Source organism: Salmo salar, chromosome 10 (genome assembly GCF_965601325.2).
Source record: "Salmo salar chromosome 10, fSalSal1, whole genome shotgun sequence".
NCBI lineage: Eukaryota > Metazoa > Chordata > Actinopteri > Salmoniformes > Salmonidae > Salmo > Salmo salar.
In genome coordinates, this window is record NC_138300.1 from 82,174,569 (window position 1) to 82,195,181 (window position 20,613).

At 44.4% G+C, this 20,613-nt stretch overlaps 1 protein-coding gene across 5 annotated transcripts in view; it reads left to right on the forward strand.

Annotated features, from left to right (window-relative positions):
• Positions 1-20,613, forward strand: part of LOC123724451 (uncharacterized) — a 59,393-nt gene that overhangs the window by 6,204 nt on the left and 32,576 nt on the right. For 3 of the 5 annotated variants that reach the window (XR_014379066.1, XR_006757003.2, XM_082957193.1), the window contains exon 4: positions 4,346-4,443. The exons of the other annotated variants lie outside the window; for them this stretch is intronic. Coding sequence is in view for 1 of the 3 variants with exons in the window: in XM_082957193.1 (XP_082813319.1) it covers positions 4,346-4,443 (98 nt within the window). In the remaining 2 variants the exon portion in view is untranslated. The remainder of the gene's footprint in view (positions 1-4,345; positions 4,444-20,613) is intronic. 5 annotated transcript variants of the gene reach the window in all.

Here is a 20,613-nt window from a genome sequence, read left to right on the forward strand (position 1 = left end):
GGCGAGGCGTTCCGCTAGTGGCACATCTAGATAAGATGGTGAGGAAGGCATTTAAAAAAAATAACCAGGCATCCTCTACTGAAGGGATGAGGTCAATCTCCTTCCAGGATACCAGGGCCAGGTCGATTAGAAAGGCCTGCTCGCTGAAGTGTTTCAGGGAGCGTTTGACAGTGATGAGTGGAGGTTGTTTGACCGCTGACCCATTACGGATGTAGGCAATGAGGCAGTGATCGCTGAGATCTTGGTTGAAAATAGCAGAGGTGTATTTAGAGGGCAAGTTGGTTAGGATGATATCTATGAGGGTACCCGTGTTTACGGTTTTGGGGTGGTACCTGGTAGGTTCATTGATAATTTGTGCGAGATTGAGGGCATCAAGCTTAGATTGTAGAATGGCTGGGGTGTTAAGCATGTCCCAGTTTAGGTCACCTAGCAGCACGAGCTCTAAAGATAGATGGGGGGCAACCAGTTCACATATGGTGTCCAGAGCACAGCTGGGGGCAGAGGGTGGTATATAGCAGGCAGCAATGGTGAGAGACTTGTTTTTAGAGAGGTGGATTTTTAAAAGTAGAAGTTCAAATTATTTGGGTACAGACCTGAATAGTAGGACAGAACTCTGCAGGCTATCTCTGCAGTAGATTGCAACACCGCCCCCTTTGGCCGTTCTATCTTGTCTGAAAATGTTGTAGTTAGGGATGGAGATTTCAGAGTTTTTGGTGGTCTTCCTAAGCCAGGATTCAGACACGGCTAGGACATCCGGGTTGGCAGAGTGTGCTAAAGCAGTGAATAAAACAAACTTAGGGAGGAGGCTTCTAATGTTAACATGCATGAAACCAAGGCTATTACGGTTACAGAAGTCATCAAAAGAGAGCGCCTGGGGAATAGGAGTGGAGCTAGGCACTGCAGGGCCTGGATTCACCTCTACATCGCTAGAGGAACAGAGGAGAAGTTGGATAAGGGTACAGCTAAAAGCTATGAGAATTGGTCGTCTAGGACGTCCGGAACAGAGAGTAAAAGGAGCAGGTTTCTGGGGGCGATAAAATAGCTTCAAGGTATAATGTACAGACAAAGGTATGGTAGGATGTGAATACAGTGGAGGTAAACCTAGGCATTGAGTGATGATGAGAGAGATATTGTCTCTAGAAACATCATTGAAACTAGGTGATGTCATCGCATGTGTGGGTGGTGAACTGAGAGGTTGGATAAGGTATAATGAGCAGGGCTAGAGACTCTACAGTGAAATAAGCCAAAAAACACTAACCAGAACAGCAATGGACAAGGCATATTGACATTAAGGAGAGGCATGGTTAGCCAAGTGATCAAAAGGGTCCAGTGAGTAGTGAGGTCGGTTGCGGTCACGGCGATTCAGACAGCTAGCCGGGCCATGGGTAGCAAGTTGGCAGAAGATGGTCTGTTTTTAGCCACCTCGTGCGTGTCCGTCGGTAGATTAGTGGGGTTCCGTGTGGTAGAGGGGACCAATCCAATTGGCAAAATAGTTATAGTTATAGTTATAGTGGCCCAAGAAAATTGGCCGATAGACCTATTCAGATAGCAGCCGATAAGACAGCTAATGATTAGCTGGCCGCAGATGGGCGTTCAGGTTACGTCGCGACGGAGGGGCCAGTTGGATAACTCCCTCGGGCAGATAACGTCGGTAGTCCAGTCGTGAAGGCCCAATGGGGCTCCGCATCGGCAGTAAAACGGGTCCGGATAGGTGATTGTAGCACAGGAGTGGCTGATGGAACTCTTCAGCTGGCTAGCTCCGGAATAATTGATGTTAGCTCCGGGACCGACGTTAGCCAATAGTCACTCGGATAGCAGCTAGCTAGCTGCAAGATTCAGGTGTAAATGTCCAGAGCTTGCGGTAGAAATCCTCATTAATGATGAGCTTGGAGGGTACTATGGTGTTGAATGCTGAGCTATAGTCAATGAACAGCATTCTTACATAGGTATTCCTCTTGTCCAGATGGGATAAGGCAGTGTGCAGTGTGCAGTGTGATGATGGTTGCATCGTCTGTGGACCTATTGGGGCAGTAAGCAAATTGAAGTGGGTCTAGGGCAGTGGTGGACAACTCCAGTCCTTGAGGGCCTGATTGGTGTTACACTTTTTCTCCCTCCCTAGTTAACACAGCTGATTAATCAAATTGCATTCTGAACTGAGTAGGTGATTATTGGAGTCAGGTGTGTTAGCTGGGGCTGGGGCAAATCTGTGACACCAATCAGGCCCTCGAGGACTGGAATTGCCCACCCCTGCTCTAGGGTGACAGGTAAGGTGGAGGTGATATGATCCTTGACTAGTCTCTCAAAGCACTTCATGATGACAGAAGTGAGTGCTACGGGGCGATAGTCATTTAGTTCAGTTACCTTTGCCTTCTTGGGTACAGGAACAATGGTGGTCATCTCTGTTTATCATATATGCATAGTCACTTTAGCTATACATTCATGTACATACTACCTCAATTAGACCGACCAACCGGTGCCCCCGCACATTGGCTACCCTGGCTATCTGCATTGTGTCCCGCCACCCACCACCCGCCAACCCCTCTTTTACGCTACTGCTAGTCTCTGTTTATCATATATGCATAGTCACTTTAACTATACATTCATGTACATACTGCCTCAATCAGCCCGACTAACGAGTGTCTGTATATAGCCTCACTACTGTTATAGCCTCGCTACTGTTATTTTTCACTGTCTTTTTACTGTTGTTTTTATTTCTTTACTTACCTATTGTTCACCTAATACCTTTTTTTTAAATCCACTCTTGGTTAGAGCCTGTAAGTAAGCATTTCACTGTAAGGTCTACACCTGTAGTATTCTGCGCACGTGACAAATAAACTTTGATTTGATTTGATTTAATTTGATCTTGAAGCATGTGGGGACAGCAGACTGGGATAGGGAGAGATTGAATATGTCCGTAAACACACTAGGCAGCTGGTCTGCACATGCTCTGAGGACGTGGCTAGGGATGCCATCTGGGCCGGCAGCCTTGCGAGGGTTAACACGTTTAAATGTCTTACTCACATCAGCCACGGAGAAGGAGAGCCCACAGTTCTTGGTAGCGGGCCGCGTCGGTGGCACTGTATTATCCTCAAAGCGGGCAAAGAAGGTGTTTAGTTTGTCTGGAAGCAAGACGTCGGTGTCCGTGATGTGGCTGGTTTTCCTTTTGTAGTCCGTGATTGTCTGTAAACCCTGCCACATATGTCTCGTGTCTGAACCGTTGAATTGCGACTCCACTCCACATTTTGCTTGTTTGATTGCCTTGCGGAGGGAATAACTGCACTGTTTGTGTTCGGCCACATTCTCAGTCACATTTTCATGGTTAAATGCGGTGGTTCGCGCTTTCAATTTTGTGCAAATGCTGCCATCCATCATTTCTGGTTAGGGTAGGTTTTAATAGTCACAGTAGGTACAACATCTCCAATACACTTCCTTATAAACTCAGTCACCGAATCAGCGTATGCTTCGATATTATTCTCTGAGGCTACGCAGAACATTTCCCAGTCCGCGTGATCAAAACAATCTTGTAGCGTGGATTCTGATTGGTCAGACCAGCGTTGAATAGCCCTTAGCACGGGTACATCCTCTTTGAGTTTCTGCCTATAGGAAGGGAGGAGCAAATTGGAGCCGTGGTCAGATTTGCCGAAAGGAGGGCAGGGGAGGGCCTTGTATGCATCGCGGAAGTTAGAGTATCAGTGATCCAGTGTTTAACCAGCGTGAGTGCTGCAGTCAATATGCTGATAGAATTTAGGTAGCCTTGTTCTCAAATTTGCTTTGTTAAAATCCCCAGCTACAACAAATGCAGCCTCAGGATATATGGTTTTCAGTTTGCATAAAGTCCAGTGAAGTTCCTTGAGGGCCATCGTGGTATCGGCTTGAGGGGGGATATACACTGCTGTGACAATAACCGAGGAGCATTCCCTTGGGAGATAATTTGGTCGGCATTTGATTGTTAGGAATTCTAGGTCAGGTGAACAAAAGGACTTGAGAACATGTATGTTGTTACAATTACACCATGAGATGTTAACCATGAAACATACACCCCCGCCCTTCTTCTTCCCGGAGAGATGTTTATTCCTGTCGGCGCGACGCACAAAGAATCCAGGTGGCTGTACCGACTCCGACAGCATATCCCGTGAGAACCATGTTTCCGTAAACAGAGTATGTTACAATCCCTGATGTCTCTCTGGAAAGCAACCCTTGCCCTAATTTCATCTACCTTGTTATCTAGAGACTGGACGTTAGCGAGTAATATACTCGGAAGTGGTGAGTGGTGTGCGCGCCTCTATGGTGGGTGGTGTGCGTGCCTCTGACCAGAAGACCATTCCGTCTGCCTCTTCTCTTGCAGAGTTGTTTTGGGTCAACCTCTGGAATCAGTTCAAATGCCCTGGGTGGTTCAGACAAGGGATCCGCTTCGGGAAAGTCGTATTCCTGGTCGTAGTGCTGGTAAGTTGACATCGCTCTGCAAAGTTTTCCTGTCGAACAACAGATAGTCCCAAAAAAATTATCTAAAGGAAGTTTGTTCTGAAGTGTCTGTCCTATATCTGAGAGATAGAGTGCATTCGGAAAGTATTCAAACCCCTTGACCTTTTCCACATTTTGTTACATTACAGCATTGTTCTAAAATTGTTTTTTCCCCTCATCAATCTACCGTAATTTCCGGACTATTGAGCGCACCTGAATATAAGCCGCACCTGTCTATAAGCCGCAACACCTCGGCCGTCTGCTCTCTGTGTGTTGACCCAGTCTTCGAGCTCATTTTCTAGTTCAGGCCATTCTCTGAAAGCTTTAGTTGTCTTTTTGCACTGAGACAATTCCTCACGCTGCTGTTTCCAACGTCTTATCATCGACTCATTAAGACCAAGCTCCCGTGCAGCAGCTCTATTTCCTTTTCCAACAGCCAGATCAATCGCCTTCAACTTGAAAGCTGCATCATATGCATTTCTCCGTGTCTTTGCCATGATGAGGGTGACAAAATGACTACCATAATCAGAATGATGGGAAGTTTGAGAGCGCTCGATTTAATCTAAACAGTAAACAAAAAAGTTGTTTGACCTTAACCCGTTCGGCAATTTCATTGGTCTAATGAAAGCTTCATGCCGCCAAAAAACTGAGCACGTCACAGAATGTGTTTTTTTGGAGAAAAAAAAATTGAAAGCGGGAAAAATCCATATATTAGCCTCGCCATTGTTTAAGCCGCGAGGTTCAAAGCGTGGGAAAAAAGTTGCGGCTTATAGTCCGGAAATTACGGTACACACAATACCCCATACTGACAAAGCAAAAACTGATTTTTTGAAATGTTAGCAAATGTATAATAAAAACCCCCGGAAATATCACATTTAAATAAGTATCCAGACCCTTTCCTCAGTACTTTGTTGAAGCACCTTTGGCAGCAATTACAGCCTCGAGTCTTCTTGGCTGTGACGCCACAAGCTTGGCACACCTGTATTTGGGGAGTTTCTCCCGTTCTTCTCTGCTGATCCCCTCAAGCTCTGTCAGGTTGGATGGGGAGCATGGGGAGCACAGCTATTTTCAGATCTCTCCAGAGATGTTCGATCGGGTTCCAGTCCAGGCTCTGGCTGGGCCACTCAAGGACATTCAGAGACTTGTCCTGATGCCACTCCTGCGTTGTCTTGGCTGTGTGCTTAGGGTTGTTGTCAGGTTGGAAAGGTTGGAAAGGTTTTCATCAAGGATCTCTTTGTACTTTGTTCCGTTCATTTTCCCCTCGATCCTGACTTGTCTCCCAGTCCCTGCCGCTGAAAACATCCCCACAGCATGATGCTGCCACCACCATGCTTCCCCGTAGGGATGGTGCCAGGTTTCCTCTAGATGTGACACTTGGCATTCAGGCCAAAGAGTTCAATCTTGGTTTTATCAGACCAGAGAATCTTGTTTCTCATGGTCTCTGAGTCCTTTTGGTGCCTTTTAGCAAACTCCAAGCGGGCTGTCATGTGCTTTTTACTGAGGAGTGACTTCCTTCTGGCCACTCTACCATAAAGGCCTGAATGGTGGAGTGTTGCAGAGATGGTTGTGCTTCTGGAAGGTTCACCCATCTCCACAGAGGAACTCTGGAGCTCTGTCAGAGTGACCATCGGGTTCTTGAGCAAAAGAACCGACATGTGCAGTACCAGTCAAAAGTTTGGACACACGCACTCATTCAAGGGTTTTTCTTAAGTTTTACTATTTTTTACATTGTAGAATAATAGTGAAGACATCAAAACTATGAAATAACACATATGAATCATGTAGTAACCCAAAAAGTGTTAAACAAATCAAAATATATTTTCTTCAAAGTAACCACCCTTTGCCTTGATGACAGCTTTGCACACTCTTGGCATTCTCTCAACCAGCTTCATGACAATTATTTACTTGATTCTGGGCAGCTTTTAGCAAAACACAGAAATGCATTATTGCCTATACGCCTGTGGCCATATCTTTTTCACACTCACATATCTGGTGGTGTAGCTTGAGTTTGCTAGTGACCAAGAGGTTATGGGTTCGAGAACCATTGGCTTGGCCCATCCAATCAGAATCAGATTTTCCCCACAAAAGGGCTTTATTACAGTCATACATACTCCTCAGCACCCTCCAGCATGGTATTTGCACGCTCCCTCAAAACTTGAGACATCTTTGGCATTGTGTTGTAACGGTCGTCGTATATACTGGACCAAGGCGCAGCGGGTTGAGTGCTCATTTTATCTTTTATTTAGAACACTTAATAAACAAAACAAGAAAACGTACGAACGAACAGTATTGCAGGCTAACACAGCAGTGCAACAACAACTTCCCACAAGGGACATGTGAAAACGGGGCTACCTAAGTATGACTCAATCAGCAACAACGATGTACAGCTGTTCCTGATTGAGAGCCATACCAGGCCAACACAAAGAAATACACAACATAGATAGATCATAGAAATGCACAACATAGAACATAACCAAAACCCCGGAATACTCTAAACAAACACCCCTCTACATAAACACATATATCAACAAACCCCGAACCACATAAAACAAACACCCCCCTGCCACGTCCTGACCAAACTACAATAACAAATAACCCCTTTACTGGTCAGGACGTGACATGTGTGACAAAACGGCAAATTCTAGAGTGGCCTTTTATTGTCCCCAGCACACCTGTATAATGATCATGCCGTTTAATCAGCTTCTTGATATGCCACACCGGTCAGGTGGACGAATTATCTTGGCAAGAGATAAGCTCACTAACAGGGATGTAAACGAATTTGTGCACAAAATTTGAGATAAATATGCTTTCTGTGCTTATGGAAGATATCTGAGATTTTTTATTTCAGCTCATGAAACATGGGACCAACACTTTACATGTTGTGTTTATGGTTTTGTTCATTATATTTATTTAATCTTTACGGCAAAGTCCAGAAATGTGTTCTTGCCCATCTCCATTATGTCTAGTGCAGAGATTATGAGTTCAAATCCCAAGGGAGGTTCAGTCCCAACTAATTATCATCTGTCCCTTAACACCTGAATCTAGCTGTAAAAAATACAGTAACTACTTGTAGATTTACAGTATTGTCACCGCAACTAGACAAAAACATCCAGGGGACCATGACTGTTTAAATTGAATTAATGTAAATTATGCTTTTCAAAGTAAAATATTGTGAATTACATTCCACACCTGGGTTTTCACAGAGCTCTATTTTCATTTATTCTGACCACAGCACCGCCAAGATTTTGACAAACAGAGTTGGCACTTGGATTGGAACCGGTGCTATGCCCACAAATAAATTGTTAATTTACATTAAAATCAACATTTTGCAATAGCCATCTCGGTCTCCGGACTTGAACCCCATTGAAATACCGTGGTTTGAATTGAAGAGGGCAGTCCATAAGAGCAGACAAAAGATATGGAAAGATTCTGTATGGAGGAACGGTCTAAGATCCCTCCCAATGTGTTCTCCAATCTCATAAAACATTTCAGAAAAAGGCTCAGTGTTGTTATCCTGGCAAGGGGAGGGTGCTAGAGTACTGAAAACAAGCGAGCCAATAAGTGTGACCCTTATCTTGAGATTTTATTTTATTACTTGTTAAACAAAATCTCTTTCTCTGAGCATATGTATTATTATAAAATCATATAATTTCCTAATTTTGTTAGTATACAATATGCTGTGGCTCAGTAGACTATTTGTATTATTTATTATATACAGAAATTGAGAAAAATACTGTATTTTCCCATTAATTAACATACAATTATGATATTTCAGAAGCTATTTTGAATAAAAGAAATAGGTCATAGAGTCATGAAAGTACATTGAGATGAGTTACTGCTTTCAATAAATGTAAAATATTAGATAATTGGCAGAAATTGAGGTTTTCATCAGAGAGTGATGATACAGTATGTGTGCCAGCAAATACATGTATTTTGTGTGATTATTGCGTGTCTGTCTAGTATGTACTGTAGAACTGTATTAGAGAGTAAAAAGAAAGGTTCCGTCACGTGCTGAGTCGAGTCGAGCAATTTAACAGTTAACACAGGGACAAAGCCAGGACTGCGCAATGCATGCTGGGAAGTTTGGCTGCCAGACAAATTGCCTGCAAAGTTTCAGCTGAAACTCTTGCTAAGGCTGAAACTGAGATTGGAAATGAGAGGAGCAACAAAAGAGAAAGAGAGAGAAAGATGGTTAAAGGCTGAGTGTGCTCCTAAGCATTCCTGAAGCATGGAGAGAGACATGGGACTGTATAGTACTTACCAGTAGAAACAACATTTACAACTTTGGTTTACTTCTTTTGATGGAGAATATGATTGATGGGGACATTTTTACTATTCTGCATTTGCCTTTACCACAGCCCGAATTTAATTAAATACATTTTACACATTTCTTCCCCCATCAAAATGACATAGGAAGGTGCAATGTAGCACATTGTTACATAGTACTGACAACTTTTATACCTGAAGATGCACAAGCTGAAAGCTTTGCACGAGTAATTTACATTGTGCAGTGATAAGCATGTAGCTAGAAGGAAGGTTTAATCACAATTCATTTTGAATTTGTTTTTAAATCTAATGTCCGTATAAAAATACACGAACAGCAAACTATGTAACACAATTTTATTCAATTGTTACACACATGTTATTCAAATGTGCACAATAAAGATGAATAATGTAATAATAGTCCTAATTCAGTTGAATAATGTATCCTATCAACACTGGAAGTTGGAAGTTGGAACAACACAGGTTGTGATGAAACACAAAGTTATTTTAAACACGAGCTACAGATCTTCAGATTCCACATAAAATACACTACACAGTATTATATTTTAAAATCAGTTTTGTATTTTAAAATCTTTGAAAGAGTCCCACAACAGGTTTTGCTACCCAGTAGCTATATAGTTCTGTCTCGCCGTTCTTAAGGGCCTTCATCTCTCTATCAGAGAGGTGTGGCTGGTCCATTAGAAGGCTGTGTGTGGAGATGTTGAGCTGTGTGTGTAATGATGGGAGCAGAAGAGAGAGGAGGCTGAATATAGAGACTGGCACCTCTGTGGCAGCCTGGTAAGGCTCTCTCTCTCTCTGAGTCTCTTCAGCCCCTTCAGCCCCTCGTTTGGCTCTCACACATTGTGCCATTCAGCCCCAGACCGTATATTCACCCTGTTCTGAGACTAGGCAGACTGCTATTGTGTGCGCGAGCTCATTTGAATAGCCTTCAGTATTTTGTGTGAGCAAGTCCGGGCTATTTGCATTTGTCACAAAGGTTTACAGGTCAATTGAGGCAGGCTAGAAAAATCGCACATGCCAAGGAGGGTGTTTTTCTCCTTCTCTCTCTCCCTTTCTTTTTTCCTCTTCCTCATCTTCTATGGTTGCTAGGCACCTCATTATGTAAACTTCACCCCTCCCTCTCTCTCTCTCTCTCTCCCTCCATCTTTCTCTCCCTCTCTCTCACTCCATCTTTCTCTCCCTCTCTCTCTCTCTCTCCCTCCATCTCACCCTCTCTATCTCTCTATATCCCCCTCCATCTTTTCTCTCTCCCTCTCTCAATTTCTCTCTCTCCCTCCATCTTTCTCTCCCTCCCTCACTCTCTCTCCCTCCTTCCCTCTCTCTCTCTCTCTCGCTCTCTCTCTGTCTCTCTCTCGCTCTGTTGATTATATAGTGCTAAGGGTCTGAAATACTTTTGTTGGCATCCAGGGTGCCAGCTGGGGATCAGTTAGTGGAGAGAGAGGTGTGCGGTGTGCCAGCCTTCCATTCCTGCCCTGTTGGCTGACAGACAGACAAACAGACCACAGACAGGCTGGACATGGTGGGTGAGGGAGGCTGGTGCCAGGCCAGCAAACCAAGACAGCACTCAGACAAACACAACTAATCCCTTTAATTAGCCTAGCTCTTTGGGCTCTCTATTGTGTGTTGCTAGTGTGTGTGTGTGTGTGTGCGTGTGCATGCGTGTGTGTGTGTGTGCGTGCACGTGCGCGTCGAATGTGCGCATGGGGACGCCAGTCTCAGAGAACATTTTTGAGTGTGGCCGGGACCTCATACACAAGGGTTGATATATTTGTTGGTGTGTTGTACTTCTTCTGTCTGCTGCAGTACAGGCCAATAGAACCCATATAGTGAAGAAGCAGTGTGCTCTGTTTCACATGGTGTGTTGACAGGATAGGGGTGTGTCTGTCTCCAGCACTGTGCTGCACTGTGCAGCGTGTTCGTCATCAGTGTGTGCGTGTGTGTGTGTGTTTGTCAGTTGGTGGATGATGCTGACAAGGACGATGTGCCGTCTTCTCAGCAGACAGTGTGACAGTGGGAGCTAAGACTGGGAATTGCCAGGGTCCTCTCGATGCTCACGATTATATGTGTTGCGATACGATACTGTGATTTTATTGCAATTTGATGTTCCAAACATATTACTCACCATATGTCTGCTGCAGACGGACAAGAGAGAGCCATGAGAAAACAAGTTTTCATCAGTCATGGAAAAAAAGTGCTGACAACAAATTGGCTCCCTATTTAAAAAGAAGATGGTGAACAAGCTATGAAGGAAAAATACTGGAGTTTTGGTCCACGTACAAATCAGTGAAATGCTTACTTACAAGCCCTTAACCAACAATGAGGTTTTAAGAAAAAAACACCTAAAAACAAAAAAGAAATAAAAGTAACAAATGATTAAAGAGCAGCAGTAAAATAACAATAGCGTGGCTATATACAGGGGGTACCGATACAGAGTCAATGTGCAGGGGCACCGGACAGTCGAGGTAATTGAGGTAATATGTACATGTAGGTAGAGCTATTAAAGTGACTATGCATATATAATAAACAGAGAGTAGCAGCAGCACAAAGGGGGGGGGGGGGCAATGCAAGATGTCTGGATAGCCATTTCATTAGATGTTCAGGAGTCTTATGGCTTAGGGGTAGAATCTGTTTAGAAGCCTCTTGGAACAGTCTATGACTAGGGTGGCTGGAGTCTTTGACAATTTTTAGGGCCTTCCTCAGACATCACCTGGTATAGAGGTCCTGGATGGCAGGAAGCTTGGCCTCAGTGATGTACTGGGCCGTACACACTACCCTCTGTAGCGCCTTGCAGTCAGAAGCCTAGCAGTTGCCATACCAGGCAGTGATGCAACCAGTCAGGATGCTCTTGATGGCGCAGCTGTAGAACCTTTTGAGGATCTGAGGACCCATGGCAAATCTTTTCAGTCTCCTGAGGGGGAATAGGTTTTGTCGTGTCATCTTCACGACTGTCTTGGTGTGCTTGGACCATGTTAGTTTGTTGGTGATGTGGACACCAAGAAACTTGAAGCTCTCAACCTGCTCCACTGCAGCCCCATCGATGAGAATGGGGACATGCTCGGTCCTCTGTTTCTTGTAGTCCACGATCATCCCCTTTATTGTGATCACGCTGAGGGAGAGGTTGTTGTCCTGGCACCACAAGGCCAGGTCTCTGACCTCCTCCATATAGACTGTCTCATCGTTGTCAGTGATCAGGCCTACCACTGTTGTATCATCGGCAAACTTAATGATGGTGTTGGAGTTGTGCCTGGCCATGCAGTCATGAGTGAACAGGGAGTACAGGAGGGGACTGAGCACGCACCCCTGAGGGGCCCCCGTGTTGAGGATCAGCGTGGCGGTTGTGTTGTTACCGACCCTTACCACCTGGGGGCGGCCCGTCAGGAAGTCCAGGATCGAGTTGCAGAGGGAGGTGTTTTGTCCCAGGGTCCTTAGCTTAGTGATGAGCTTTGAGGGCACTATGGATTTGAACATTGAGCTGTAGACAATGAATAGCATTCTCACATGTTCCTTTTGTCCAGGTATGAAAGGGCAGTGTGGAGTGCAATTGAGATTGCATCATCTGTGGATCTGTTGGGGGCGGTATGCAAATTGGAGTGGGTCTAGGGTTTCTTGGATAATGGTGTTGATGTGAGCCATGACCAGCCTTTCAAAGCACTTCATAGCTACAGAAGTGAGTGCTACAGGTCGGTAGTTATTTAGGCAGGTTACCTTGGTGTTCTTGGGCACAGGGACTATGGGGGTCTGCTTGAAACATTTTGGTATTACAGACTCAGACAGAGAGAAGTTGAAAATGTCAATGAAGACACTTGCCAGTTGGTCAGCGCATGCTCGGAAAACACGTCCTGGTAATCCATCTGGCCCTGCGGCCTTGTGAATGTTGACCTGTTTAAAGGTCTTACTCACATCGGCTACGGAGAGCGTGATCACACAGTCGTCCGGAACAGCTGATGCTCACATGCATGCTTCAGTGTTGCTTGCCTCGAAGTCAACATAGAAGTAATTTAGCTCGTCTGGTAGGCTCGTGTTACTGGGCAGCTTGCAGCTGTGCTTCCCTTTAAAGTCTGTAATAGTTGGCAAGCACTGCCACATCCAACGAGCGTCAGAGCCGGAGCCGGTGTAGTACGATTCAATCTTAGACCTGTATTGACGCTTTGCCTGTTTGATGGTTCGTCAGAGGGCATAGAGGGATTTCTTATAAGCTTCTGGGTTAGAGTCCCGCTCCTTGAAAGCGGCAGCTCTACTCTTTAGCTCAGTGCGGATGTTACCTGTAATCCATGGCTTCTGGTTGGGGTATGTACGTACGTCACTGTGGGGACGACGTCATCAATACACTTATTGATGAAGCCTGTGACTGATGTGGTGTACTCCTCAATGCCATCGGAAGAATCCCGAAACATATTCCAGGCTGTGCTAGCAAAACAGTCCTGTAGCTTAGCATCTGCTGAATCTGACCACTTTCCTATTGACCGAGTCACTGGTGCTTCCTGCTTTAGTTTTTGTTTGTATGCAGGAATCAGGAGGACAGAATTATGGTCAGATTTGCCAAATGGAGGGCGATGGAGAGCTTTGTACGCGTCTCTATGTGTGTGGAGTAAAGGTAGTCTAGAGTTTTTTTTCCCTCTGGTTACACATTTAACATTCTGGTAGAAATTAGTTAAAACGGATTTGAGTTTTCCTGCATTAAAGTCCCCGGCCACTAGGAGCGGCACTTCTGGGTGAGTGCTTTCCTGTTTACTTATGGCCGTATAAAGCTCATTGAGTGTGGTCTTAGTGCCAGTATCGGTTTGTGGTGGTATGTAGACAGCTACGAAAAATACAGATGAAAACTCTCTTGGTAAATAGTGTGCTTATCATGAAATATTCTACCTCAGTCGAGCAAAACCTCGAGACTTCCTTAGATTTCGTGCACCAGCTGTTGTTTACAAATATACATAGACCTTACCCCTTGTCTTACCTGAGTCCGCTGTTCTATCCTACAGACAACTAGCGCAATACAATATCATCAAAAATATAAAGATAATTTTGGTAACTTTTAAGTAATATATGGAATTTTATCATAAGACGTCTAGTGGCCTTTTGGGGTACTTCAGATTATCACAGGTGTCTGTAATTATCTCTGGCCCTGTGTGTGGCCTTATCACATGTAAAATACATTTAAAAAATGCTAAATAGATGTTTTAAAAAATTTGAATAACAAAGCTGTAAACATTATCCTAAATATAAACCATCAACTTAGTGAATATATTGGTATAACTCAGTGAATACACTTTTATTTATTGTACTATGTCAATATGTCTTTGTTGTAAATGTTTTGATCAGGAGCACCCGGTCCTCATGAGCTGCTGGGGCCCACGACGGCGGCTCTGTGTTGTTTTCCTTAAAGTGGGCGAAAAATGTGTTTAGCTTGTCCAGGAGCAGTGGCGGACTTAGGCATAGGCTACATGGGGCAGCTGCCCAGGGCGGCATCTTGCCTGGGGCGGCATGGGGCACTCGCACAAAAAAAACAAAAAAAATAATTTAATTAAATAATAATTAACTTTTTTAAATAAAAAATGTATATATATTCCGATTGGTGACATTTGCGCGATCGGTTTTCTATCGCTCATTTGCACGTCACATCAATGATATCATGTCACCGTGTGGGACTGTGGGTCAATTAACCTTGTCGGAGTGGGTGCCCTGATTCTAGTTTGTGAGCTAAGCAGTTGGGAAGGGAAGGTTAAGGTCTCCCACTCAGAAGTACAAGATGGGGAGGGGGCGGAGGTAGGTTGACCTCAGGTCTCCCCACTGGAAGCCCGAGGTAGGGGGAGCGGGGGAATCTATCAAATAGTGCACCTCTAACTTTGTACAGTACTAATGCAATTAGTAATGCAATTAGTTGTGCAATTTAGTTTGTGTGCTTCTTGTTTGAAGTACAATAGTGTAATAATCAGGTTGTCTTCTTTATAAGTGTGTTATTCTATTTGTGTATTTGTGCGTTTTTTGTTAGCAATAAGGTAATAGTGTAATAATTTGACACTCTTTTTAATTTGTATTTATATACTACAATTTGTTTCTATTTGTCTTTGTTACTTCTTTTTGATATTTATGAGTCTCATTTGTGTATATATATTTATATTTATATAGTTTTAAATGTTATGATTATGTATTTGTGTTGTTCCAAATGTCTGAATAAAAGTTACTGTTAGTGCAGAATGGTGCTTTTTTGAGGGGGGTTCACCCAGTGAGCCATACAAGCTAGAATCGCCACTTTCCGGGAGTGAGGGATCGTTGTTCGCGACGTGGCTGGTTTTCCCTTTATAATCCATGATGATCTGGCATCCCTGCCACATGCGCCTCGTGTCTGAGCCATTGAATTGCGACTCCGCTTTGTCCCTGTACTGTCGTTTCGCCTCTTTGATTGCCTTATAGAGGTCATAGCTGGTCTGTTTGTACACATCCATACACTAAGGCATTATTGGCATGATAGATGGATGCAGTTCAATGCATGATTAATATAAATCAGGTTGTAAATCACAGCTGGTCTGGTACATTGTTTGCTGCCTCCATTCAGGATGCACTGTTTCAGTTTCAATGACTCAATATTCTGGACAAAAGTGGATGAGTGTGGCCTCCCGAGTGGCGTAGCCATCTAAGGCACTGCATCACAGTGCTAGAGGCGTCACTACAGACCCGGGTTTAATCCCAGGCTGTGTCGTAGCTGGCCACGACCGGAAGACCCATGAGGCGGCGCACAATTGGCCCAGCGCCGTTCGGGTAAGGGGAGGGTTTGGCGGTCCGGGATGTCCATGTCCCATCGGGCTTTAGCAACTCCTTGTGGTGGGCCCGGCGCATGCACACTGACTTCGGTCGCCAGCTGTACGGTGTTTCCTCCGACACATTGGTGCGGGTCGTGTTTCGGAAGACAACCTTCACCTCTCCCAAGTCCGTACGGAAGTTGCAGCGATGGGACAAGACTGTAACTACCAATTGGATATCATGAAATTGGGGAGAAAAAAATAATAAATATGGATGAATGTAACTAAGGCTGGGAATGTCAATACAATCAAACTAGCCAGGGCAATGATTAGAAGTCTGTCATAATGTGGTGAATAGGCTAGAATATCTATTTATTTATCAATCTAAAAACACAGAGCCTAGCTAGATAGATGGATGTCGTGTCATGCCATTGGAGGAGTGGGTGAATGACTGACAATTTCCCCTCATATCATTTTTCTGTGGCTATACACAGCTAGAGATGCAGGTGTCATTTGGTTAGCTAGCAAGAACTTGAATGACTGTTATCCAGTTAGCATATCTCTTGCGTTCGCAAATTCACTCTGGCTACTGTATATATGATTTCAGAGCACTCATCTAAGTGTGCCAGAGCACAGAACAACTGATGAATTTACGAGCGCGCAACACCTGATGAATACAACTGGTGTTAGTAAACGTAGGCAAAAAAAAGTAATAGTTAGTCTAGATAGCATGCAAACAGACTTACCAGCTCTGCTACGGCGGGAAAAATGGTCTGAGTGAGGTGTTCTCTCATTTGTGTCAGGAAGTAGCTAGCTAGCATGCTAGCCAACTTTAGCAAGTTAGCTTGGGTGCTTGGTTGGAACAAGCATGCATTGGCAGGCAAGCTGCAGTAGCACGAGGAGGCTACAATTCCCCATTTATGAGTGCAATTTTGATGGCCAACAAGCTGAAAAAGTTTAAGAGGGTTTATCTAATGTTCCTTCGTTAGATTTTAGCTCATCTTGCTCTGCTTAGCATTTGTTGTTGATCTTGTTGATGTGCATAACTGAGGGAGAGAGCGCCTACCTTTTCATGGTTGTTTGATCGATAGGCCTGTAAAGTTCCTAAATGTAAAAGGACTCCCGTGGTGTTTACATATTTGCAGAAATCTATTCAGGTGTATTTTGTGACTTTTGGCAAATGCGTGCTAATGATCTAAGCTCACGCTGTTGCAACTGCCTGTAAACACAAAGTCATGTTCAAAGTGAATGATGTCAGGGCCGTATGGCAAATGGCCTGTTTGCAAAAGGCCTACTGTAGCTCTAATTGGTTATAGCTCACCGGTCTGTGTAAACTCTGGTCCTGGACAAGACAGATGTTTTTATTCGGTTTTATTTACTGCAGTGTCTATTAATTGTCCAAACGCACGGCTGCTTGAGAATTTTCATACATGCCTTAGAATATGTAGTTCCCAAACATTCTAAGAATTTAGAAAAACACGAAAATTACCATATCTAAGTGGTTGTTTTTCAGAATATTTTTTTAAAGTGTAATATACTTCCTGGAGGTGTAAATGAACAGATTTTAATAAGATGTCATGTTGCTAAAATGCTATCAGTTCCACTTTAAATGCAACAATGTTTCACACGCATAAGTTATTTAAAAGAGATGGCTAACAAAAGATGGTGCGCTGCAATAAAAAACACAGTTCCACTCACCAGATGATGATCACCTTCTTGTTGAAAGTTATTCTTGAAAAGGGAGAAGCTAACAAATTAGCAACAACATCCTCTTTGATAACACCTGCTGCAGCCGTTGCAAACTAGCCAACTAGCTGACAACAAAGGCTAGCTAGCTAGACTGTGGGAAAACTACTGCTCGCTATTGCGCAGTGACCTGTTGGCCTTCAAGAAGTTTCCATACATTTTTGTAAAAACGGTCCCACCCATTAAGTCAAAATGTGATTGGTTGATTCCACTGTCATTCCAAAATGTTGCCCTAATATAGTTGAATGGCAGATGCCTTTATCTAGCATCTGATGGCCTAGCCAATGGCTGACTTAGCTAGCTAGATTTATCTCCCCAGAGACCAGCAGAGAAAAAACTTGATTGGATCTTTCTCATCAGTGTTATCCCTTTCCTTTCCAACAAAAACTGATGACATTTCATGAGAACATCATTGAAAATAATTATAAATCCTTAGCCTTTCTCTGAAATACCCATTGTAGAATGCCCATTGTTCCCCCCTGTGTTAAGGTTAGTAATAATTTGAAGAGTGGCTCTATTCTGAATGTGTAAAGAATTCATATGTTGTTCTGAAATATGAACACAGTAATACTGGACATTTTCAACTCTTATGGTGGTGATTTGACAAATTACAATCATGGTCTTAAATTGGACTCGCATATTTCCGATCTCTTGTCCCCCTCCCGGTCTTGACTCGGCCTCGCACCCCCTCCGGTCTTGGTCTTGACTCGGCCTCGCCCCCCCCCCCCCCCTCCCCTCCGGTCTTGGACTTGACTCGGCCTCGCCTCCCCCCCTCAGCCTTGGTCTTTGTCTTGACTCGGCCTCGCCCCCCCTCCGGTCTTAGTCTTGACTCGGCCTCGCCCTCCCTCCGGTCTTGGTCATGACTCGGCCTCGCCCTCGCCCTCCCTCCGGTCTTGGGCTTGACTCGGACGCGATTCACTCTGGTCTTGGTCTTGAATCGGTCTCGCTTTAGGTGGTCTCGAATACAACACTGCCTTTAGCTATTAACCCCAGTTATTCCTCATTATCTGAACTTGGCAGGGGCATGAGGACAGGGTAACCTGGGTCATCTTTACCACACCACCTCGTTCCCTTCCTACCCCTGGCCGGCACATGATGGCACTCGATGCCAGACCCACCCCTCCCTCTCTCACTCCCTTTCTCCTCCTCCCTCCCTTCGCCGCAGGCAGACCCAGGCATGGGATCTCCATCTGTACACAAAGGAGCCTCCTCTATCTGCATACGCTGCACATAAAAGAGCCTTTTGTCATGGGCTCTGCACACATGACCGTCTGCCTTTCACCCCCTGGAAAAAAATACCGATCTCTCTCTCTCCGTCAACCAACTCCACCCCCAATCGTCCCCAGCCCCCCAACCCCACTCCCTCCCTGCCAGAGTTTCGTCTGCAGCAGAAATGATTAAACACTCACTTTTTAAAAATAAAGAGATGCATAAGTGAGCTATACCTCCCTTATTACTGTTAAGTGATTTTCAAGTTTTCAATTTCTCGCTGTATACATTTCAAGTTTTGCTCTCTCGCTCCACCCTCTTTCTCTCTTGCTCTCTCACTCTCCCTATCTCTCAGTTTATCTCTCTATTTCTCGCACTCTCTCTCTCTCCCTCTCCTTCCCTCTCTCTCTCCCCTTGGCCCTTGTTGTGTGCAGCACTCACAGTAAGTCACAGTGGACTACAGCATCTGCTGTCCTGAAATATGAATGCGCTCTAGTTTTTGTCTCTCCTCCTCTCCCGTCTCTGACATTTAAGTGAACTGAATGGGCATTAGTGTTTGGTACCATGCCAGGTTATCACCCCCATTACTGTGGCAAAGGCACACTTGGGATTGCAGACTGTCTGAGAGCTGCTGGTTTTCACACTGTCATTGTGGAGCCGTCTATCTTTTCACCCTCCTCTCCTGTAGTTGTGAGAGCTGAAGAAACAGCAAATTGGTATGAATCTGTCAGAAAGGAAGCGAGTTAGTGCCATTATGAGACTCTGCTGCCTGCACTTTATGCTCCCATGTGCTTTATTGAACAGGTCTCGACGCAGGTCTGACCTGATAAAGACCTAAGGGATTCAAAACATCAAAGTACATTGGAGCATTGGATTCTCTTTTCCATTTTACTGAGCAAATATGTTTTGATCTCCAGCACCTGCTTTAAAAACATTGAATGTATGTAATACTGCATATTTCATTTTGTCCTATACTTGATGCAAACATGGCCATTTAGCAAAGGTGCTTTCCTGCAGTTTCCTGAGTCCGATGGGCTGGATTTCTCAAGAATTGAATCCAATGGATATCTGCCATTTTGGCAGTGAATGATGACAGATAGATATTCCGTTGGGGAACAGTCAGAGTCAGTTGGGGAGGGGTAGAGAGTGTAAGTAAGGAGACCGTGGGGACACACATACACTGTTAAGTGCGCGGGCCATAAAAATGCTCTCCTCAGCAGTTCCTCCGAAACACTGCACTGATGCCTTCGCTTTCTGTCCAAATAAGTGTGGATTTTGGAACGCTCCTCCAGCCCATCTTGCTGTCACTGCACAGCTGGTGCCGGAGCTGTGCCATGCAGGAGTGGAACTGTTTTCCGTACAAACAGTGCCATGTCCCCTCCCTGACCCCTGTGTGGCGTGAGAGGTCAGGGGCTGCCATATAGCCGACTGGGGTGGCCTGTCCACACCTCGACCCACACCCTGATGGGAGGGCCAAGGAGTCATCTCCTTTCCGTCACAGACAGACAGTCAGACAGACAGACAGATGGCAGACATACAGACAGACAGGTCTGCCGGGACATGAGTGGTTTAGTTCACACTGGGTGTATGTCTAGTGGGTTAATTTATAGTGTGAGACAAATTACAGGGATTGTAAATTACAGACGTGTTTATCTTAAGGGTTATTGGGGCGATACTGTAAAATATGGTACTTATGGTAGACTTAAAATGTTATTTGCTGTTTAGTTTAATTATTATGTTTTTTTTTTTTTTTTTTTTTTTTTAAATGTAGGTGACTTACACATATGCAGGTTGAACCGTAATGCTGAATGTTATGCTCTTTTTTAATTGACCATTATATTATTTCACAAGAATAAAATAAAAAGTGCTTTGATGTCAGTAGTTAATAACAAACACTCCGTTCGTTGAATTGTTCACCAAAACGTTGCCACGTTGTCAAGTTTCCTCACCCATCCAACCGTACAGGCATGTACACAGATAGGGCTCTACCTTTGCAGAGCACATGCCCCTTTTCCCTTCCAGTCTCCAAAGTGCCCTTTTGGGTGGTGGTATAAGCCAGTCGCACCTGGACTGGCAATTTTAAAAACATTACAATACATTCATTACAGAATTCACAACACACTAAGTGTGTGCCCTCAGGCCCCTACTCCACTACCACGTATCTACAACACAAAATCCA